The sequence below is a fragment of the Phyllostomus discolor genome, chromosome 8, assembly GCF_004126475.2.
Source record: "Phyllostomus discolor isolate MPI-MPIP mPhyDis1 chromosome 8, mPhyDis1.pri.v3, whole genome shotgun sequence".
NCBI lineage: Eukaryota > Metazoa > Chordata > Mammalia > Chiroptera > Phyllostomidae > Phyllostomus > Phyllostomus discolor.
Window position 1 is genome coordinate 74,569,869 of NC_040910.2, and position 18,893 is coordinate 74,588,761.

The following is an 18,893-nucleotide window of genomic DNA, read 5'->3' on the forward strand; positions in this document are numbered from 1 at the left end:
TCTGCTGCAGCCCAGAGGAGGGGGAAGGTAGGGAAAGGGGCACATCCACAGTGCAGTTTTCTGTGGGTAGGCTTCAGAGGTAGCACACGTTGCCTCACTGGCCTCCTGCTGGTAAGAACCCAGTTGCATCACTACATCTAGCCACAGCAGGGACTGGGAACCACGTCTCTAGCTCTGGGCTAGATACAGTGATTCCATAGCTTGCTAAAACTTCAGGGAACTTTGTTTCGAAAGAAAGGCAGGATGGGTCCTGTGGGAAAATTGGCATTCTCTGCCACAAGGCGTACATGCATATCTGCATGCATGAATAAGTGTACGGTGTGAATCTAATTTGCAAAATATGGAAAGTAGTAATGTAATTGCAAAATAACAGGAAAATAACTCTGGTCAACATTTTTGACAAGTTTCACTGCAGGTTAAACTCTTACCTTGCTCCAACTTACATACCCAACTTTGTGCTCCACCTCTGCAGGTTTGATGGGGATGAACTCACCACAGATGATAGGATACGGACCCTGGCTCAGAAGTGGCAGCCCAGCAGGAGTCTGAGATTGGATGAGCAGAGTGCCAAAGCTGTGGATACAGACATGATTATCTTACCGTGCTTGGTATGTCGCCTCCACCTTGGAAACAAAATGTCTGTCCCTGACTCCCACCCCCAATTGTGAGAAGGACAGGCTCTGTAATGGTGGTCTTTGGGTTTGCAGTCCCGGCCCACACGCTGTGACAAGGCCACTCCTGAATCAAACCCCGTGACCCAGAAGCTGATCTCCAGTACAGAGAGTGAACTGCAGCAGAGCTATGCCAAGCAGCGGCGTAGCAAGAGTGCCGCCCTCCTGCACAAGGAGCTGAACTGCAAGAGTAAGAGGGCAGTCCGGGACTACCTTTTCCGTGTGAATGAGGCCACAGCCATCCTGTACGCTCGCCATGTGCTAGCATCCTTGCTCGCTGAGTGGCCTGGGCACGTGCCAGTGAGTGAGGACATCCTAGAGCTAAGTGGCCCTGCGCATATGACCTACATTTTTGATATGTTCATGCAACTGGAAGAAAAACATCGGTGGGAAAAGGTACGTAACCAGGCCAAGCTGGGCACTCACCCCACTCACTCCTCTGTCCTCTCCCCACCTCTAACCCCAAGTGTTTGAAGCCCTCTAGCAAGTGATTTTCTAGAGTAAGCTTACCTGGGTGACCATAGGACTCCACAACACAGGCAGCGTAGGTCACGGGCAGTGTTGGACCCTCCCAAGTACTGGCCTAGAGCTGAGCTCACAGCCTAGGACAGGCTGAGGGTCCAGAGTGTTTGGAATAGTGTCCATGAAACTTGTCTCTGCAGTTTCCCTTTTTGTTTTTATACTCGTAAGTCTGACTCTTTTTTTTTTAGGATTTTTATTTATTTTTTAGAGATGGGGAAGGGAAGGAGAAAGAGAGGGAGCGAAACATTGATGTGTGAGAGAAACATCAGTGTGTGGTTGCCTCTCGCACACCCCCAGCTGGGGACCTGGCCTGCAACCCAGGCGTGTGTCCTGACTGGGAATCGAACCAGCGACATTTTGGTTTGCAGAATGACACCCAATCCACTGAGCTACACTAGTCAGGGCTACAAGTCTAACCCTCTTTGTTAGCCTGTCTCTCTTCTCATGTCCCCTAGCATCTAACTTAGTGTGGCTCCCAGGGGACAGCGTTCATTACAACACTGATAGCCTGTTTCTGTAATATGAGAAATCTTCCAGGATGGTTTGTGTCTTCTCTTTTCAACTGTCATTTCTAGAATGGTCTACCCCAGGTCAGACACTCTGCCAGCACTTACACCTGTCTTACAGTGTGACCTAGAGGTGAAGAAATCAAGATAGGAGGCTTCTCCTAGGCTTCTAGCTTCTAGGTGCCAGACATGGGGGCTCACCAGGGTCTGTGCATTTTCTTAAGTCCAATGCTCTAGTGTTAAGGGTCAGTTTTGACAGGTGGAGGCCATTTTTTTTTCTTTTTAAATCAGATCTTCAACTTCATCTTTTAAAGTAGTGCTGGGTTAGCAATTCTTCACAGGTCTAGAAGTATCTCCTAGACCTCCTGCTGTGTAGAACTGAAGAATCGATAAAGCAAAATGGTCTAGAATGCAGGAGCCCCAGGCACTGTCTTCCACTGAGCTAGAAAGTTTTATCACCACCTTCCCAGTTTCCAAGTGCAAACACTTAAGTCACACTTGCTACCTTCTTATTCATCCCTACACTATCCCCCTTGCCACCCCCACCTCTCTCTCACACACACACAGATGCAGTACAGAGGATTCATTAGGAAGTGAATTTATCCTGTAATCCTTAATTTGCCTGTGTCAGAACACCACCCATTCCTAAATCCCCTAGGTCCTTTCACAGCCTCACAGCCATGGGGTTGCCAGAATGTTTAGCTATAGCCATGTTTTTCATTTGGAGGTGATAAAAGGGAGAAATCTGGCCCCTGCTAGTCCCTGTCTTGAAAACGCCCTTCCTCCATTCTTGCCCCATGGAGCTGCTAATTATGCGCCTCACTCTGGGCATATATTCCATCGTGCTGCAATTGTTTATCTGCACGTCCACCCCCCTGCTAGGCTCAGGACTCTTCAGGGGCCAGGACCATCTCCGATTGGTTCTGTTGGTTCTCTCAGACCTCCTTCAAGTGGTATTGCCCTGAAAGTACTGCCATGTCCTGATTCATAGCAGGAGCCCCGTCCAGTGACAGCTGGCCGATGGGGTGGCTTGAGGGGGTTAGGTCAAGGTCCAGGATGAAGCCAGCCCCTTTGATGGGCCCTGGGTTGAAACAGGCTCTCCTTTCTTTGTCATGGGGAAGCTCCCAGGCCCTGCCACTGGCAGGCCTTGACATTCCCTGCCTTGTGTCCCACCAGATCCTGCAGAAGGTGCTCCAGGGCTGCCAAGAGAACATGCTGGGGACCATGGCTCTGGCTGCCTGCCAGTTCATGGAAGAGCCAGGAATGGAGGTGCAAGTGAGAGAATCGAAACACCCATATAACAACAATACCAACTTTGAGGTATGACCCAGGGTCAGCCAGGCCCACCTAGCCTCAGGGCATGCAGCTGGCAGGAAAAGCAAGAATCTCATCAACTCCTACAGCAGCTCTTTCCCCTCCAGACAGCCCTGGCCAAGGAAGTGCTTCCTTAGTCTAAGCTGCAGTCTGCCTCTCTGAAGCCTGAGATTCTGTACAACCAAGTCATCTCTCCTCCTGACCTGGTTTTAATAGAAATCACTGGGCCACCTGACCTTGGAGGAGAGTTGACTCTTGCTGCAGCAAGGCTCCTTGGTGCCTTCTAGCAGTGAGTCTGCATGTGGGTCTGAGTTCAGCCCACACTCTACTTAGCTCCTGGTGATCCCACCACACCTTGGAGACTCCCGCCCCTTTGTGTGATGACTCAGAACTGAAAAGCCTCATCTGTTCCACCCTTAACTTTGTTCCTACACGGGGGAGCGGGGAAGGTAGGAGTTTGGACAAGGCAAGTGTGGGATAGCCTATTATTCTCAATGACATAATAATACCACTTGCATTTCTTTAGCCCTTTTCAAAGTGTTGGAGCTGGCAAGGCATATGCTTCTGGCAGGCCAGTGCCTTCTAGCAGCAGTGGTAGGTGACAGAGAAACTCATGAATTTCAATAGAACTTGGTTATTGCTCAGCTGAAATTTTGTCTTGCAGAACCTCCCTATTTTCTTCCTTCAAAGCCTCTTCTCTCCCTGTGTTCCTGGGTCTAGCCCAATGTAGGCACATCTAGTGAGCTACCAAGTTCTACCTCAAAGGGAACCACCTTGTCATCACCACCCCAGCTCTCCTCCCCTTGGCCTTGCCCCAGCCCTGGCCTTGCTTCCCACCAGCTGTCCGAGTGACCCTACACAACACAAACCTAAGGCTTTCTCCTGCTCACAACCTTTCCAGGGTTCCCCGTGCCCTCCAGACAAAGTCTAAATGCCTTGTTTTAGCACACCAGCTTTCATTTCCGTTCCTGCCAGCCTCTCCAGGGTCACCCTGTCCCATCGCCCCAGCACTCGTACTCACCAAGTTCACCCTTCACCCAAGACATGGCAAGTTCCTTGCTGTTCCCTGAGCCCGTCAGACTTTCCAGAGCTGTTCTGTTTGCCTGAAATGTGCTCTCCTCACAGTTGCATCCCCCTCACCTTGTCTCCCGCCATTCCTTCCTTTCTGTCCAACTCTTCCTGTTCTCTTTATTCTTCACAACAATCCAAACAGTCCTGCACTGGGACTCTTTCTTGCCCTCCCCTCCTTCTTCAAGTGAAGCCTGCTGGCCATGCCCCAGTCTGCACAAGTGTCTCTCCTACTGTGTTTGCAGGCCTGTGGGTGCCCCCCCTGCCCCCCCCCGCCCCACCCAGCTCACTAGACGGAGAGCTCCTGGAAGGCAGGGCTGTAGCTTACTTGTTCTTACATCCCCAGGTTGAATGGCGGGACTTGGCGTGAGGTAAGCCCTCGGTGACTGACCAGTACCAACAAAAGTGTTCTCATTGCCTCTCCCTAGGATAAAGTTCACATTCCTGGTGCAATCTACCTCTCAATCAAATTTGATTCTCAGTGCAATACAGAGGAAGGCTGTGATGAACTAGCCATGGCCAGCAGCAGTGACTTTCAGCAGGATCGACACAATTTCAGTGGGTCTCAACAGAAATGGAAAGATTTTGAACTTCCAGGTAGTAAATAAATTCTTGGTTATATCAATTCTTAACATTAAGTATTTAAACTTAAGACTAAAAAGGGAAATTATTGGAGGATTTTAAATGGGATTTATTATATTTTTGTCAGAAACACCTCACTTGCCATTCCCTGTTACTGCATTGTCCTGACCTGTCTCTGTTCCTTGTGTGAGCAGGAGACACTCTGTATTACCGCTTCACCTCTGACATGAGCAACACTGAGTGGGGCTACAAGTTCACTGTGACAGCTGGACACCTGGGGCGATTCCAGACAGGTGCGCGCTCTTCTCTTTCTGTCTGCACCATCTCCCTGCCAGGGACCCTCTGTGGGTGTAAGTGCCGTAATGCTATTGATCTGTGTTCCAGTCAAAACAGGTATTTTTCTCTAAGGCTTCCACAGGCATGTCTCACAGACCCCACATGTGCCACCCTTGAATGTGCTATATAGTTGGCTAGTTGTGAACCTGCATGGCCAGAGAGCAGAGCTACCTAAAGAAGGCGCTTGTTGTCTTTGAATTTGCCGGGGCATTTTTGCAAAAGAGGGAAATAAAAATGTTGTCCCTATGTAGCTTTTACAAAAGGCATCACTGCACATCAGGCAAAATTTAAATGATCTATTGTTACATTCTATTTATTAAAATATCTGTTTTGTGGGGGTTGCCCAGGATTTGAAATTTTGAAGCAAATGCTGTCAGAAGAAAGAGTTATTCCACACCTCCCTTTGGCCAAAATGTGGGAATGGCTGGTAGGCGTGGCCTGTCGCCAGACTGGTCATCAGCGATTAAAAGCCATTCACCTACTTCTGAGGATTGTGCAATGCTGCACCCACAGGTAAGCTGCCTTCTGGATAGGCACCTTTCACTGGCTATTTGTTTTGTAGTAACTCCTCCTACTCTGTGGCCTGCCCTTTCACTCCTGTAGTGATGTCTTTTAATGTCTCCCAGTTTATCAGTCATTCCCTTTATGGTAGTGCATTTGTTGCCTGTTTGGGACATTCTTGCCGTACTTGACATTGAGGTCATGAAGATGTTTTCTATGTTATCTTCTAGAAGCTTATTGTTTTTTCTTTCACATTTAGATCTGCAGTCAATGTGGAATGAATTTTAGTGAATGATATGAGGTATAGGGGCCAAGATTAGTTGTTTCTCACAAGGGTTTCTACTTGAATATAAGGACCACCTTTTCTCTCACCACATTCCTGTCCCATCTTTGTCACAAAGCAGGCATCCATCTGTGCCTGGGTCTGTGCCTGGTCTCTTTTGTTCCATTGGCCTTTTTGACTATCCTTGTGCCAGTACCACACTGTCTTAAATCGTATAGTTTTATAATAGATTTACATATCTAGTAGTATTCAGCATAGTTCAACTTTTTTTATTCTCTTTTATTCTATTACAGTTCTCCCAGTTTTTCCCCCTTTGCCTTCCTCCATTCTGCCCCACACCCCACTCCCACAGTCCATCCCCACACTGTTGTCCGTGTCCATGGGTCATTCATACACATTCTTTGACTACTTTCTTCCCCTTCTATCTACTGTTCCCCTCTCCCCCATTTCCTCTGGCAGCTGTCAGTCTGTTCCCTGTTTCCACGTCTCTGGTTTTATTTTGCTCATTAGTTCATTAGATTCCTCGTATAGGTGAGATCATATGGTATTTGTCTTTCATCAACTGGCTTATTTCACTTAGTGTAATGCTCTCCAGTTCCATCCAATTCCTTCTTCCTTTTTGCTGCATAGTATTCTGTCATGTAAATGTACCACAGTTTTGTTTTCTTTTGTTTGTTTTTTTAAAAGACTGTATTTATTTATTTTTAGAGAGAGGGGAAGGGAAGGAAAAAGAGAAACATCAATGTGTGGTTGCCTCTTGTGCACCCCCAACTGGGGACCTGGCCTGCAACCCAGGCATGTGCCCTGATTGGGAATCAAACCAGCAACCTTTCAGTTCACAGGCCAGCACTCAATCCACTGAGCTACACCATCCAGGGCATAAATGTACCACAGTTTTTTAATCCACTGGTGGGCACTTAGGCTATTTCCAATACTTGGCTATTGTAAAAAGTGCTGCTATGAACATCAAGTTGCATAAGTACTTTTGAATTGTTGTTTTGGGATTCTTAGGGTATATTCCCAGCAGTGTAATTGATGGGTCAAAAGGCAGTTCCATTTTTACTTTTTGGGGAAATTCCATACTGTTTTCCACAGTGGCTGCACCAGTCTGCATTCCCATCAAGAGTGCACTAGGGTTCCCTTTTCTCCACATCCTCTCCAACACTTGTTTGTTGATTTGTTTATGATGGCCATTCTGACCTGTGTAAGGTGATATCTCATTGTGGTTTTAATACATCTCTCTGATGGCTAGTGATGTTGAGTGTTTTTCATATGTCTAGGGGCCATCTGTATGTCCTTGGAGAAGTGTCTATTCAGGTCCTTTGCCTATTTTTTAATTGGATTGTTTGTCTTCCTGGTGTTAAGTTGTGTGAATTCTTTATATATTTTGGAGATTAATCTAACCCTTATCTGACATATCACTGGCAAATATGTTCTCCCATACAGTTGGTTCCCTTATCATTTTGATGATGGTTTCTTTAGCCATGCAGAAGCTTTTCAATTGGATGTAGTCCCATTTGTTAATTTTTTCCTTTATCTCTGGTGTATGGTGTAAATTGGTGGTCAAATTTAATTTTTTTGCATGTAGCTGTCCAGATGTCCCAACATCATTTGTTGAAGAGGCTATTTTTATACCATTTTATGCTTCTACCCTGTTTGTCAAATAATAATTGACTGTAGACACATGGGTTTATTTCTGGGCTCTCTGTTCTGTTCCATAGGTCTATGTGTCTGTTTTTATGCCACTACCAGACTGTTTTGATTATAGTGGCCTTGTAATACAGTTTGATGTCAGGTATTGTGATCCCTCCTACTTTGTTCTTTCTCAAGATTTCTGTGGCTATTCCGGGTCTTTTTTGGTTCCATATAAATTTTTGAAGTATTTTTTCTAGATCTGTGAAATATGCCATTGGTATTTTAATAAGAATTGCATTGAATCTATAGATTGCTTTGGGTAGTATGGACATTTTAATGATGTTAATTCTTCCAATCAATGAACAGGGTAAGTGCTTCCATTTATTTGTATCTTCCTCAATTTCTTTCTTCAGTGGTCTTGACTATTTTTAACCCTACATGTCCATATAAATTTTAGAATTAGTTTATTTCTTTTTTTCTAGATTTATTGTGGTATAACCTACAAATACAATTGCAATATATTTAAAGTATAGAACACACTCATTTGATATATATATACACATTATGAAAGGATTACCACCATTGAGTTAACACACCTGTCACTCCACAGTGTACAAGGGTTCACCCTTTCCTCCACGTCCTTGCCAGCATTTGTTAAATCTCTCTCTCTCTCTTTTTTTTTAATAATAACCCTGAAGAGATATCTCACTGTAGTTTTGACTTACATCTTCCTGATAATTAGTGATGTTGATTACCTTTTCATGTACCTATTTGCCATTTGCATGTCTTCTTTGGAAAAACATCTTTCAGATCCTCTACCCTTTCTTTTGGTCTCCACAAAGCTTTTACTATTAAACAAATGCTTGCCACAGATTTCTTCCCTTTGACCTTTCCAGTTCTCTAGAGCAGTCAGTTCATCCCTTTGTTAGCAGATCTTCAGAACTGAGACCCAACAAAAAGTATCACCAGGCCTGTATCTTATATCATCAGAATATCATTAGTCATAGAGGCAGCAGGGGTCATAGGTTCTCTTAGTACAAAACATCCCAGTGATGAACATTAGACTCCCTAATTCACATGTAAGGCATTTATGAGTTAACTATTGTGGAATCCATTTAAAAGATAACAGAAGATGAACCTTAGAGTCTTTGTAATGAAAGCCTAAAAAAAGGACACAGACAAGTAAAATAATTTTTTTTTTTTACTAATTTAGAATCAGCTTCTGTTAGGCAGGTGTCTCAAAAGAGGGCATTCTCACAACAAAGAAGTGCTGCCACCAGGATACTTTGCCCATTTTTAAGTTGCATTATTTGTTGTTGGGTGTTTTTTTTGGTATTGAGTTGTATGAGTTTCTTATATACAGGGTCCAGCAGAAGTAAGGCCTGCTTGAGTGTGGTTGGCAGGGTAATAATATGGGTGTAATAATTTATAGTTTTAATTTGAACATTTCACCTAAAATGTCTGTCATATGGTATGCCTAAGTGTGATATTGTTATGTTACAGAATTACATGCTAATGATTTATAATAAAAGATTTTGTAATAAAAAAGGGATGTTATTTGTGCCAGCCCCTGTATTTTGAATATTAACTCCTTATCACACATGTGGTTTGCAGCTATTTTCTCCCATTCAGTAAGTTGCCTTCAGTAAGTAAGTTTCATTTTGTTGGTGGTTTCCTGTGCTGTGAATAAGCTTTATAGTTTGCTGTAGGTCCACTTGCATATCTTTACTTTGGGTAACAATTCCAAAAATCATTGACAAGACCAATGTCAAAGAGCTTACCCCTATGTTCTCTTCGAGAAGTTTTACAGTTCCAGGTCTTACTTTCAAGACTTTAATCCATTTGAGTTGATTTTTATGTATCATGTAAGATAGATGTCCAGTTTCATTCTTTTGTATGTGGATATCTAGTTTTCCCAATACCATTGATTGAAGAGACTTTCCTTGCTGCATATTCTTGGCATATTTGTTGAGAATCAATTGACCATATATACATGGGTTTATGTCTGGGCTGTCCTGTTCCATTGATCTGTATGTCTATTTTTATAATGATATAATACTGCTTTGATTACTATAGTTTTGTAATATAGTTTAAAATCAGGAAGTGTGATACTTTTAACTTGATTCTTCTTTCTTAAGATTTCTGTGGTTATTCAAATTCTCTTGTAGTTCCATATGAATTTTAGAATTATTTTTTCTATGTCTATGAAAAATGCTATTAAAATTTTGAATCTATAGATTTCATTCAGAGTAGTATGAACATTTAAACAATATTCTTTCAATTCATGAACACAGAATTATCTTCCATTTATTTGTGTCTTCAGTTTCTTTCACCAGTGTTTTATAGTTTTCAGTGTATGGATCTTTCACCTCCTTTGTTAAATTTATTCCCAAGTATTTTATTCTTTTTGACCTTATTGTAAATGGGGTTGTTTTATTCATTTTTCTTTCTGATAGTTCATTGTTAGTATATAGAAACACAACTGATTTTTCCACATTGACTTTGTATCTTGTAACTATACCGAATTTATTCTAACAATTTTTTGGTAGAATCTTGGGGATTTTCTATATGTAATGTGTCATCTGCAAACAAACAGTTTTACTTCTTCCTTTCTAACTTTAATGCCTTTTTATCCTTTTCTTGCCTAATTGTGTTGGCTAGAACTCCCAGTATTATGTTGAATAGAACTGGCAAGAGTGGGCATCTGTGCCTTGTTCCTGATTAGTTTATTTCTTAGACAACGTACATGCATGTTCACACACCCTTCTCACCTGATGGAATTTTGATTGACATTTTAGATCAATTGGAGAGGAAACAAGGCCTTTAGAACACTGAATCCTCTAATCAACAATCCTCTATTGTTTAGATCTTAGTAATGTTATAAATGTTATAAAACTATAAAGTTTTCACTTTCTTGATGTGGCTCCTGGAGGCCTTGGGCTGAGAATGACCCTAAAGGGGAAGGGCAAAGAGAAAGAGAAGAGTGGTGCAGGGAGGCAGGAGAACAAGGCATGAGCCTCTGGCGTCAGTCTCTGGGCCAAGCCCAACCTGGGAGTATGGCGGCAGCGGGCTTCTGAAGGCGGACTACCTGGTGGGACAGGTGGCCAACAGCTTGGTCTGCAGCGGGCACCGCCCTGGAAGTGACTTCGGTTGGCTGGTGGGGCTCTTTCACTGCAGGCAGCCTCAGCTTCATCCTGTGTACGTGCCTGTGCCTGATGGAACCACCAAGAAAAGGAAACAGGATAAGGAGGAAGAAAGTACACTCCAGATTGAAAGGCCACTTTTATAAGAACCTGCAAAAAAAGTGAAAGTGAAGAAAAAACTTTCTGATGCAGACAAAAAGTTTGCCAACAGAGAAAATGCTCTAGCAAGTACTGATTTCAAAGAAGAAGAAACTCAACAGAAAGAAGGGCAGAAAAGGAAAATTTCCCAATCTGGCATTAAAGTAGCAGATAAAAAAAACACTTGATGATGTAGATCACCCAGCTGTCAATCAAAGGAAGAAAATTCAAATCAATCAAGAAGAAGAGAGGTTAAAGAATGAGAAAACTGTGTTTGTGGGGAATTTGCCTGTCACATGTAATAAGAAGAAGCTGAAGTCATTTTTTAAAGAGTATGGACCAATAGCATCTGTATGATTTTGTTATGTGATTCCAGCAGAGGGAACTATGCCAAAAAGTTGGCTGCAATAAAATGTAAAATTCATTGTGATCAGAAAAATATTAATGCTTATGTTGTAGTTAAGGATGAAAAAGCTGCTACTAAAACATTGAACAGAAATGGGGCCCAAAATGTCGACAGATTCTGTATTTGAGTTGTTCTAGCATTGGAGACCTCATCTAGGGACAAGTGATCAGTGTTTGGGGGAATCTTCTACACAAAGTTGAACAGTCTTCAGCTAAGAACCCCTTTTTGGACTGTGGGAGCATCATGGTGGTAGTAAGAACTGTGAGAGACCAGCTGACAGGTGTCAGCAGAGGGTTTGGCTATGGGCACCCTGAGCACATCTTGCTCTGAAATTAAACAGTTCTGAACTAATGGGAAGAAAACTTAGAATCATGTGTTCTGTCAATAAAGAAAAATCAAAACAAAAATCAAATTCCAATTTGAAGAATGTCAGTAAACCTAAGCAGCAATTTAATTTTCAAATTAAAGGACATTTCAAAAGTTTATTTGAGAAAAAGCTGTTCTTGTCCAGACAGAAAAGTGGACAAACTAAGAAACAGAAAAAAAACACAGAAGTAGCACTCTGAAGCTTTTTTTCCCACTGAGTACTGGTACTAAACATGTGGTGAAACACCCCTCTATAGGTTTTTTTTTTAGCTATCTGGTTTTCCATGTAGAGAACTCATACAACATTTTGTTAGATTTATTCCTGGGTATTTAATGTTTTGGAGTTATTATAATTGGTATTTTAAAATTTTTATTTTTCATTGTTTCTGCAGATATAAAATCAATTTTCATGTATATTGCCCTGGTACAATAGCAAGTGACCTTGTTCTGTTGATTACATGAGTGTGTATGTAGATTGTTCAGCACATGGTTGTATTATCTGCACGTGATGAGTGTTATTTGTTCCTCTCAACCCTTAGAAACAGTTTTGTCTTTTTGAGCTAACCAGACTTCAGTAGAGTGTTGAATAGAAGTGGGGATTGAAAGCATAGTTGTCTTATTCCTCATCTCAGAGGGGAGGTTTTAGTGATTGTGCCCACACATGTCATTCATATATTTTGTCCCTACCCTCCTTGCTCAGACTCCCACCTGTTAGGAGTTCAGTACCCTCTTTCTAGCATTTTTAAGACACACAGAATGCTAGTCGGATGATATTCGAAGTAACAGGTTGTCTTCTCATGTAATATAGAGCTGTTACCTGAAAAATAAAGGACTCTCCAAGTCAGGGAAAGTGACAGCGCCTGTAGTTGGTCTACTTACAGGCTGGCAGAGCAGAGAGAGAGGGAAATCTGGGCATGATTGCCACTACCACTGTGTCCTCGTTTGCAAACATCAGGGGCCACTTAGCCAAGAGAGTTAGGACTCTTAGTGCGCTTCTTCTGAGAGTGGCTGCCCGTGAGAACTATCTGGTTGAGTGCTGTGTACACAGCTCCACTGGAGGGCCCTTCCTGGCTGCATTGTGGTTGCATTTTTGCAGTTTGCTGGCCATCCGTTAGGGATGCTTCTGCACCCCTCAGTCCCAGGGCCTGAGACGGGATGGAGCAGAGAGGAGAGGTGGCCCCCAGGGGAGGGACGGCAGGCCTTAGTGCTGCCACAGGCATGAGCCGTGCAGGTGCATTTACTCCACCCTGCAGGCGCTTTCCTGAAAACTTAGCCCTAGCTGCCTCTTTAAATCAAGACCAGGCGCTTTCCTGAAAACTTAGCCCTAGCTGCCTCTTTAAATCAAGACAGATTTTCCCATTGGTTTCCATTGGGAAGACTTACTCCTCTGGAAGAAAGTGGTTAGCTCCAATATTGTACTTCAGTTGTACAGAATTCTTTTTAAAGTCATACATTAAAGAGAAAAAAGCAAAATTTAAGATCATATAAAGTTATGTAAGTCCAAGAATATTGTTTATTTCATAGTTTTTCTCCTCTGAAGGATGTTGAACTGGATAAAGCACAAGCTCGCTCTGAGTAAGAAACAAAACCACTGCAGCCTCTCAGCAGGGCTCTGCTGAAAGGGGCTCTTGACAAGGAAAGACTTCTGGCCTAAAGTGCATCCCTAGTGTTCCGTGAGCCTGAGATCATGATAATGGTGGTTGTTGTCTTTTAAATCTTTTTTTTTCCTGATTATTAAAGCAACGAGTGTTGTAGGAAATGTAGAAGACTGACAGGGACAACTACTGGTCATATTTTTTATGTATTTACTGTTGTTTTTAATGTGGTCACATAATATCGTGTATGCAGTTTAGTTTTTTGAGTTTCATTTTATATATACAGTCTTATATGTTTTTTCCACTTAACATGTATCTTGGGGGTTTTTTTTTACTGTCGTTGGAAGTTCTTTCCAGCAACCATTTTTAAAGATGTGCAGGTGATGTCCGTGACTGTGTTTCCAGGTCTATTTCCTTGGAGTCCTGTTTTGAAATTTAGGTTCTGCCCCTTTCCTCATTTGCTGGTGGTGAATATTTCTGGTTCTTTTTCAGGGGGAGGGTGGGTGGGACCATCTTATAACGACTAGATGCAGGGCAGGGAGAGTCAGCTGCATTTCCCCTTGCCTGCAGTCTGTCTGACATGGCCCTCCTCCCACAGTGACCTCTGTGACCTTTCGCTGTTAAAGCCCCTGTGGCAGCTCTTCACCCACATGGAGTACAGCCTGTATGAAGACGTGACACAGCCAGGCATCCTCCTCCCCCTGCACCGTGCCCTCACCGAGCTCTTCTTCGTCACAGAGAACCGTGCTCAGGTGAGGGCCCTACCTGCCTCTTGCCTGGGGGCGCTGGGCCAGGGCACAGCACCACCCAGCGCTTTGGCCTCCTCTGCTGCCCAGGACTCAGGTCACAGCCCCATCCCCAGCCCTGGCGGGCGTGTGGTTGAGGTCTTGGCTGTCCTGCACAGGAAGGCAGGCGAGGCCAAGGCCTGAGGCCCTTGCCTTCCAGCCCAAGCAGCACCTGGACCACTTATTTTATCAGGCCCCGAAGCCAAGGGGGAAACTGCCTTGGATCAGCCCTTGACAACAGGGAGCTTTGGAAATAAAACAGATGGGTTCTTTTTTCTTCTCTTTTCCTCCCCTCAGCACAATAGACTTACTGAATGTGAGAGATGAAAGGGCTCCTCCTGGTCTAGCTCCTTCACGGCTCTTGACTGAGGAGGTGCCGTGAGGCTGGCAGAGCAAGAACCCACTTGAGGCTTCTGTGGTTGCGGGGGCGGGGGCACCTCCGAGGTGGTGGTCTGTCAGAGCTGCACCCTGCTCTCTCTCTCTCCACAGGAGCTCGGCTTGCTGCAGGATTACCTGCTGGCCTTAACCACGGATGACCACCTTCTCCGCTGTGCGGCACAGGTACCCTCCCACCTCAGAGCTGGCCCTTGGCAGCTGCCTGCTGGTGGCAGGCCGTCCCCATCACTGTAGCCGGGACAAAGACCCTCTGCTTATGGCATGAGTACAGAACCCCCCCGCCCCCGGGTTTACTCAGAGCTCCGTTCCAGTTCAGTCCCTCGCTTCTGGTGTCAGAGGGAGCAGGCGCGCCCCATTTGTCACTGTCATTCACACTAAACTGAGGGGTCAGGAGACACTGGCAAGACTTTGTGTCTTTTAAACCAAAACAACCAATGCCTTAAATTTATGATTTGGCTGACCCCTGAAGTTTCCGTAGAGTCAGATTTCAGATATTTGGGGGCGTGACTGTCTCCCGGCAGGAGAACGCCCCTTCTGGCAGCCGTTCCGTCCTGGGGCCGCTTTACGCTTCCAGACTACGGAGGGTCCCAAAAGCTTTTGTTTTTGTGCGTTGTACTTGTGCACATTGACATTTACCACGGGAAATTAAACTAGGTTTGAAATCAGAAATGAAGACAAAACTTTTAAACATTTATTTATGAATGTGTTTTAAAAAATGACAAGCCCATTCCATGTTAACATGAGCAGCGTGTTTTGTGAAATCAGGCGGCGGCATGGCGCTCCTTTCTGCAGGCCTTAACAGAAGGCAGCTGGAGCCCGTGTCCACCCCCGTGTCCGCTGGCTAGCCGTCACACCTTAGCCTCCGGGAGCCCCGAGTACACTGCACGAGTGTGAAAGTGAAAAAGGCACAGTAGTGTCTTAGTGTCACTGTGAAAGTGGTTTTGTTGTGCAGAGCCCCTGAAAAGGTCTCAGGAACCCACAGGTCCCAGGCTCCGTGTTGACAACCTCAGGGCCACAGACTCCTTGACTGTCACAGAGTATGGGGTCCAACCCCGAAGGGGACAGGGGCCCCTGAAGCTCTGAGAAAGCAGAGATGTGCCCAGGGTCACACTTGAGTGGGCATCCGGCTGGGACTCCCAGCCAGAGCATCACATTTTTCCTGCCAGGTTTTCTCAGGGAACCCGTCCTCCTGCAGGAAAGGGTCAGAGGGCTCCTGCCTCTTGCCTGTGCCTGTCTCCTATCTCGTCACCCTCATTCCGACCACCCCCATAGCCCATCCACGTTGCTGAACCAGTGCCTCCCCTTCCCCCTGCCTGCCACCTTGTCCTCTCCCGGCCAGTCCCCCACTCCTACTGCCTTTAACGTGAAAACTCCCAACATTGCCTCCTGGGTCCCCAGCACTGGCTGCTGGTTTCTTCCCCTTCTGTACCTTTGTGTCGTTCCCTTTCCCTAAAGAACTTTTCCAGACCCCCGCACGGTGTCCCCTGAGCCCCCAGCACTGCACCTGCTCCTCACTTGGGGCAGTGATGATTTCTACCTTGTGTTTGAGGTTCTCGTGTGGTCTCAGTAGCTTTTGTTTCTTGCTCCAAACTCTGGTCCTCCAGGTGAGGGGAACCATGTCGGGTTCGTGTCTTCCTTGCCTCTGGGCCCCCCCCCCCGCCCCCTAGTGCTCGACTGAGGGTCTTGTTCAGCCAGCACTTAATGAACCGAGCCAGGGAAGGAACAGTTCTTGACACTGGCAACAACTCTCTCCCTCTCCGCAGGCTCTGCAGAACATCGCTGCTATCAGTCTGGCCATCAACTACCCAAACAAGGCGACCTGCCTCTGGAATGTCCAGTGTTAGCTCTTGGTATGGCGTGCATGGAACCAGCTGCTCTGACCGCAGGGATTTTTACAGCTGATATCTAAACTCATTCAGCAAAATTCCTGTGGCGTCAATGCCTGGCTCTCCGTGAGCTCCCACTTCCACTCCAGTCAGAATGCTGAGTAGCCACGTATCCAAGAACGTCCCATGTCACAGGCTAGACCCCTGAACATACCATAGCATGTGAGAACAAGCAGAGCAGTGCAAAATTATTCAGGACGGCCTGGCAAGGGGCCCTTAAGAAGGTTGTTCTCCAGGATCTGTCCTTGCAGAAGCTGCTGCCCAGGGAAGGCCTGGAAGCAGCCTCTCTGGAAGGGGTTTTGTCTCAGTTGAGCTGGAACTGCTTGCACTTGCCCTTAAGTGAATCCCAATCTGCAGAGAGCCACCTGTCTCAGCAAGGCCTCCAGCAGCAGCGCCAGGCTTGGGAGTTCCTCTCTTGCTTTTGCTTCCTGCGGCTGGCTAATCCAACCCGAAACCGGAGAGAACTAGCCCGCCTACCACCACCTGGTCCCCAGCGTTTAGTCTGGGAACCGTGCTGCGCCTGCTCCCCAGCCACAGCCTTCCCAGAGAAGTCCTCCGTGAGAACAGTGCCCTTGGGAACTGCCTGCAGGCCACCCAAGAGCGTCCGCTCACGCACTGGCTCCCAGCATGTCTGAGTTTTTTCGGTTGTTCTGACATATTTCGGTTTCCACCTCACGTTTTTAGAACAGAACTACATGGACTCCCCGGAGAGGGCCTCAGGGAATGCCGAGTAGCATAGTCATTCAGGGGGACAGACTGGTGTGAAAGTGGCAGAAGCTAAGGAATCTCTTTAGCTTGTGTACCTAAAACGACTTGAAGTGCTATCAGAGGAGATCTTATTTTAGAAGTAAAACAAACAGAAAAACAGATGATTTTATTTCCGCTCCGTGGTCGGTAACTCATCAGGCTCGCCTCTGGGACTCGGCATGGTTACTTGGCTGTCGCTTGACTAGCAATAACTGCATTAGTTCTGATGAATGCTGCTTCCATTTTTCTTTCTATGGTGTGTCTTGCCCTGAAGTGCTGATGATGATTCTCTTTCCAAAGCCACGCTCTGGAGTGTGAAGCGGGGTTGGCAGTGGGCTGTCTACAAGCCTCTGGGGGACTCCTGGGCATAAGGAGTGCCTGATGCCGCTGCCATTTAAGGGCGGGTGTCCGGGCCTTGGCACGTCCCGCCACACAGCACCACACCCCAGGAAGGCTCCTCGCAGCCAGGCCGAGCTGGAGGTCTGCACTGCTGTGGCCTCTGAAGCCCCTCTGCAGGCTCCGCAGGCCTCTGGGCCCAGAAGCCCACAACTGCAGGTCTTAGGAGCATCTTAACTGCAAGGGCCCTTTTGCCTTCTGGGCGTGGAGGCCGAGATACAGAGCGACCTTCTTGCAGCCCTAGAATTAGGTCCTCGGCCAAGCCCCAGCTGCACGTAGAAGGGAGAATTCAAAGGGGACAGAAACAAATGGGGCCGGTCTGGACACCTGGTGGCCTGGGGCCCACTGCCCTGACGTCAGCAAGGCCAGGGCCGGGCCTGGGCTCCTGTGGTAGGGGGGGCGTGAGGAGTCTGGCACTGCCGGCTGGGGAAAAGCCCCTTTCTTGTCTTTTGCTCTGCCCGCACTTCCAGAAGAGGCTCCACGTTCCATGCCACCCAGACCCAGTAGGATTCTCAGTGAGGAGGGAGATCACAGAGAACAAGAGATCCCAGCACGGGCTCAGACTCAGTGACTGCCTGGAAGATAGACATGGTGATGGTGCCACTCCCTGCTTGACCGTGCCACACCACCCACCCCATTCTCGCTTGGCCTGACTTGTAGTGGAGCAGGGACAGAGGGGTGGGGCAGCCGGCACACCCTTCATGGCAGTTGCCACCAGCTTTGCTTCCACCCTTCCATCGGGAAGACAAATTGTAAATAAACACTGGACTCCTCACAGCTTCTCTCTATACACCACCCTTGCTGTTCTGGTCTCCCTGTACTTCAATTTGCATAGAATAAGCCTAAGTTTTCCCTTAACACACAACTGTGCTGTCTTGGCAGGACCCACCTGGCCAGGCCACCCTGCTCGCACCCTGCCTCTCTTTCAGCCACTAGGTGGCGCTGCTGTGCCAGGCCCTGCTCCCCTGGCCCTCCTGAGGCTGGTGACACCCTCGACTCCTGGTCCCCAACCTGTACCAGCAGTATCTGAAAGAACAGATTTCTGTCAAGACCAACATCCCTTTGATCCTTCTTAGGAGGCCGGACTGCCCGGAATGAGATAAATCTGGCCAGAATAAAGGTGTTGTGGAAACATGTGCCTAATCTATAAAGAAATTTCTGTTCCAAATCATGTATAATGTACAAACAGACACTGTTCCTAATGAGGAGTGACTTATTTTCATCATAGATTTTAATTTGTTTTCTTACGGGTTTACAATTTTGAATTTTTCCTATTTGGTTGAAAGAAAGAATTTTGATTATATCAGGAGAGTTCAGCCTGTAAAAAGAATGTTAAGTTGTAGGTAAAATATGCAAATGAAGAGAAATATATTGTACAAATTCTATATAAAAAAGTAAAATTGTGTGGGCCTCTTTTTTTCTCCGTCCCCTCCTTCTGCCTCTTGTGAAGATTATGCTTAGAGTTCCAACCAAGCCCAAATTGATGGAATTTCAACACTCTCCAGGCCTCAGGCTAGAGAAGAGTCAGGAAGGCCCTAGGCCCTGGGCTGCAGCCCTGCAGGAGACCCCCTTTCCCCCCCCCCCGCCCCCCCCCCCCCCGCCAGGCACCCTGGGCCT

At 46.2% G+C, this 18,893-nt stretch overlaps 1 protein-coding gene across 3 annotated transcripts in view; it reads left to right on the forward strand.

Moving 5' to 3' along the window:
• ZZEF1 (zinc finger ZZ-type and EF-hand domain containing 1) overlaps positions 1-18,676 on the forward strand; it is a 112,249-nt gene extending 93,573 nt beyond the window's left edge. For 2 of the 3 annotated variants that reach the window (XM_036033240.1, XM_028534605.2), the window contains exons 47-55: positions 473-608; positions 708-1,067; positions 2,876-3,019; positions 4,510-4,678; positions 4,858-4,956; positions 5,347-5,512; positions 13,665-13,818; positions 14,341-14,412; positions 16,011-16,091. In XM_036033240.1, the coding sequence (XP_035889133.1) occupies positions 473-608; positions 708-1,067; positions 2,876-3,019; positions 4,510-4,678; positions 4,858-4,956; positions 5,347-5,512; positions 13,665-13,818; positions 14,341-14,412; positions 16,011-16,091 (1,381 nt within the window). Of the gene's footprint in view, positions 1-472; positions 609-707; positions 1,068-2,875; positions 3,020-4,509; positions 4,679-4,857; positions 4,957-5,346; positions 5,513-13,664; positions 13,819-14,340; positions 14,413-16,010 lie in introns of all 3 variants that reach the window. The other variant, XM_036033239.1, reaches the window with a different exon arrangement.
• The last annotated feature ends 217 nt before the right edge of the window (positions 18,677-18,893 follow it).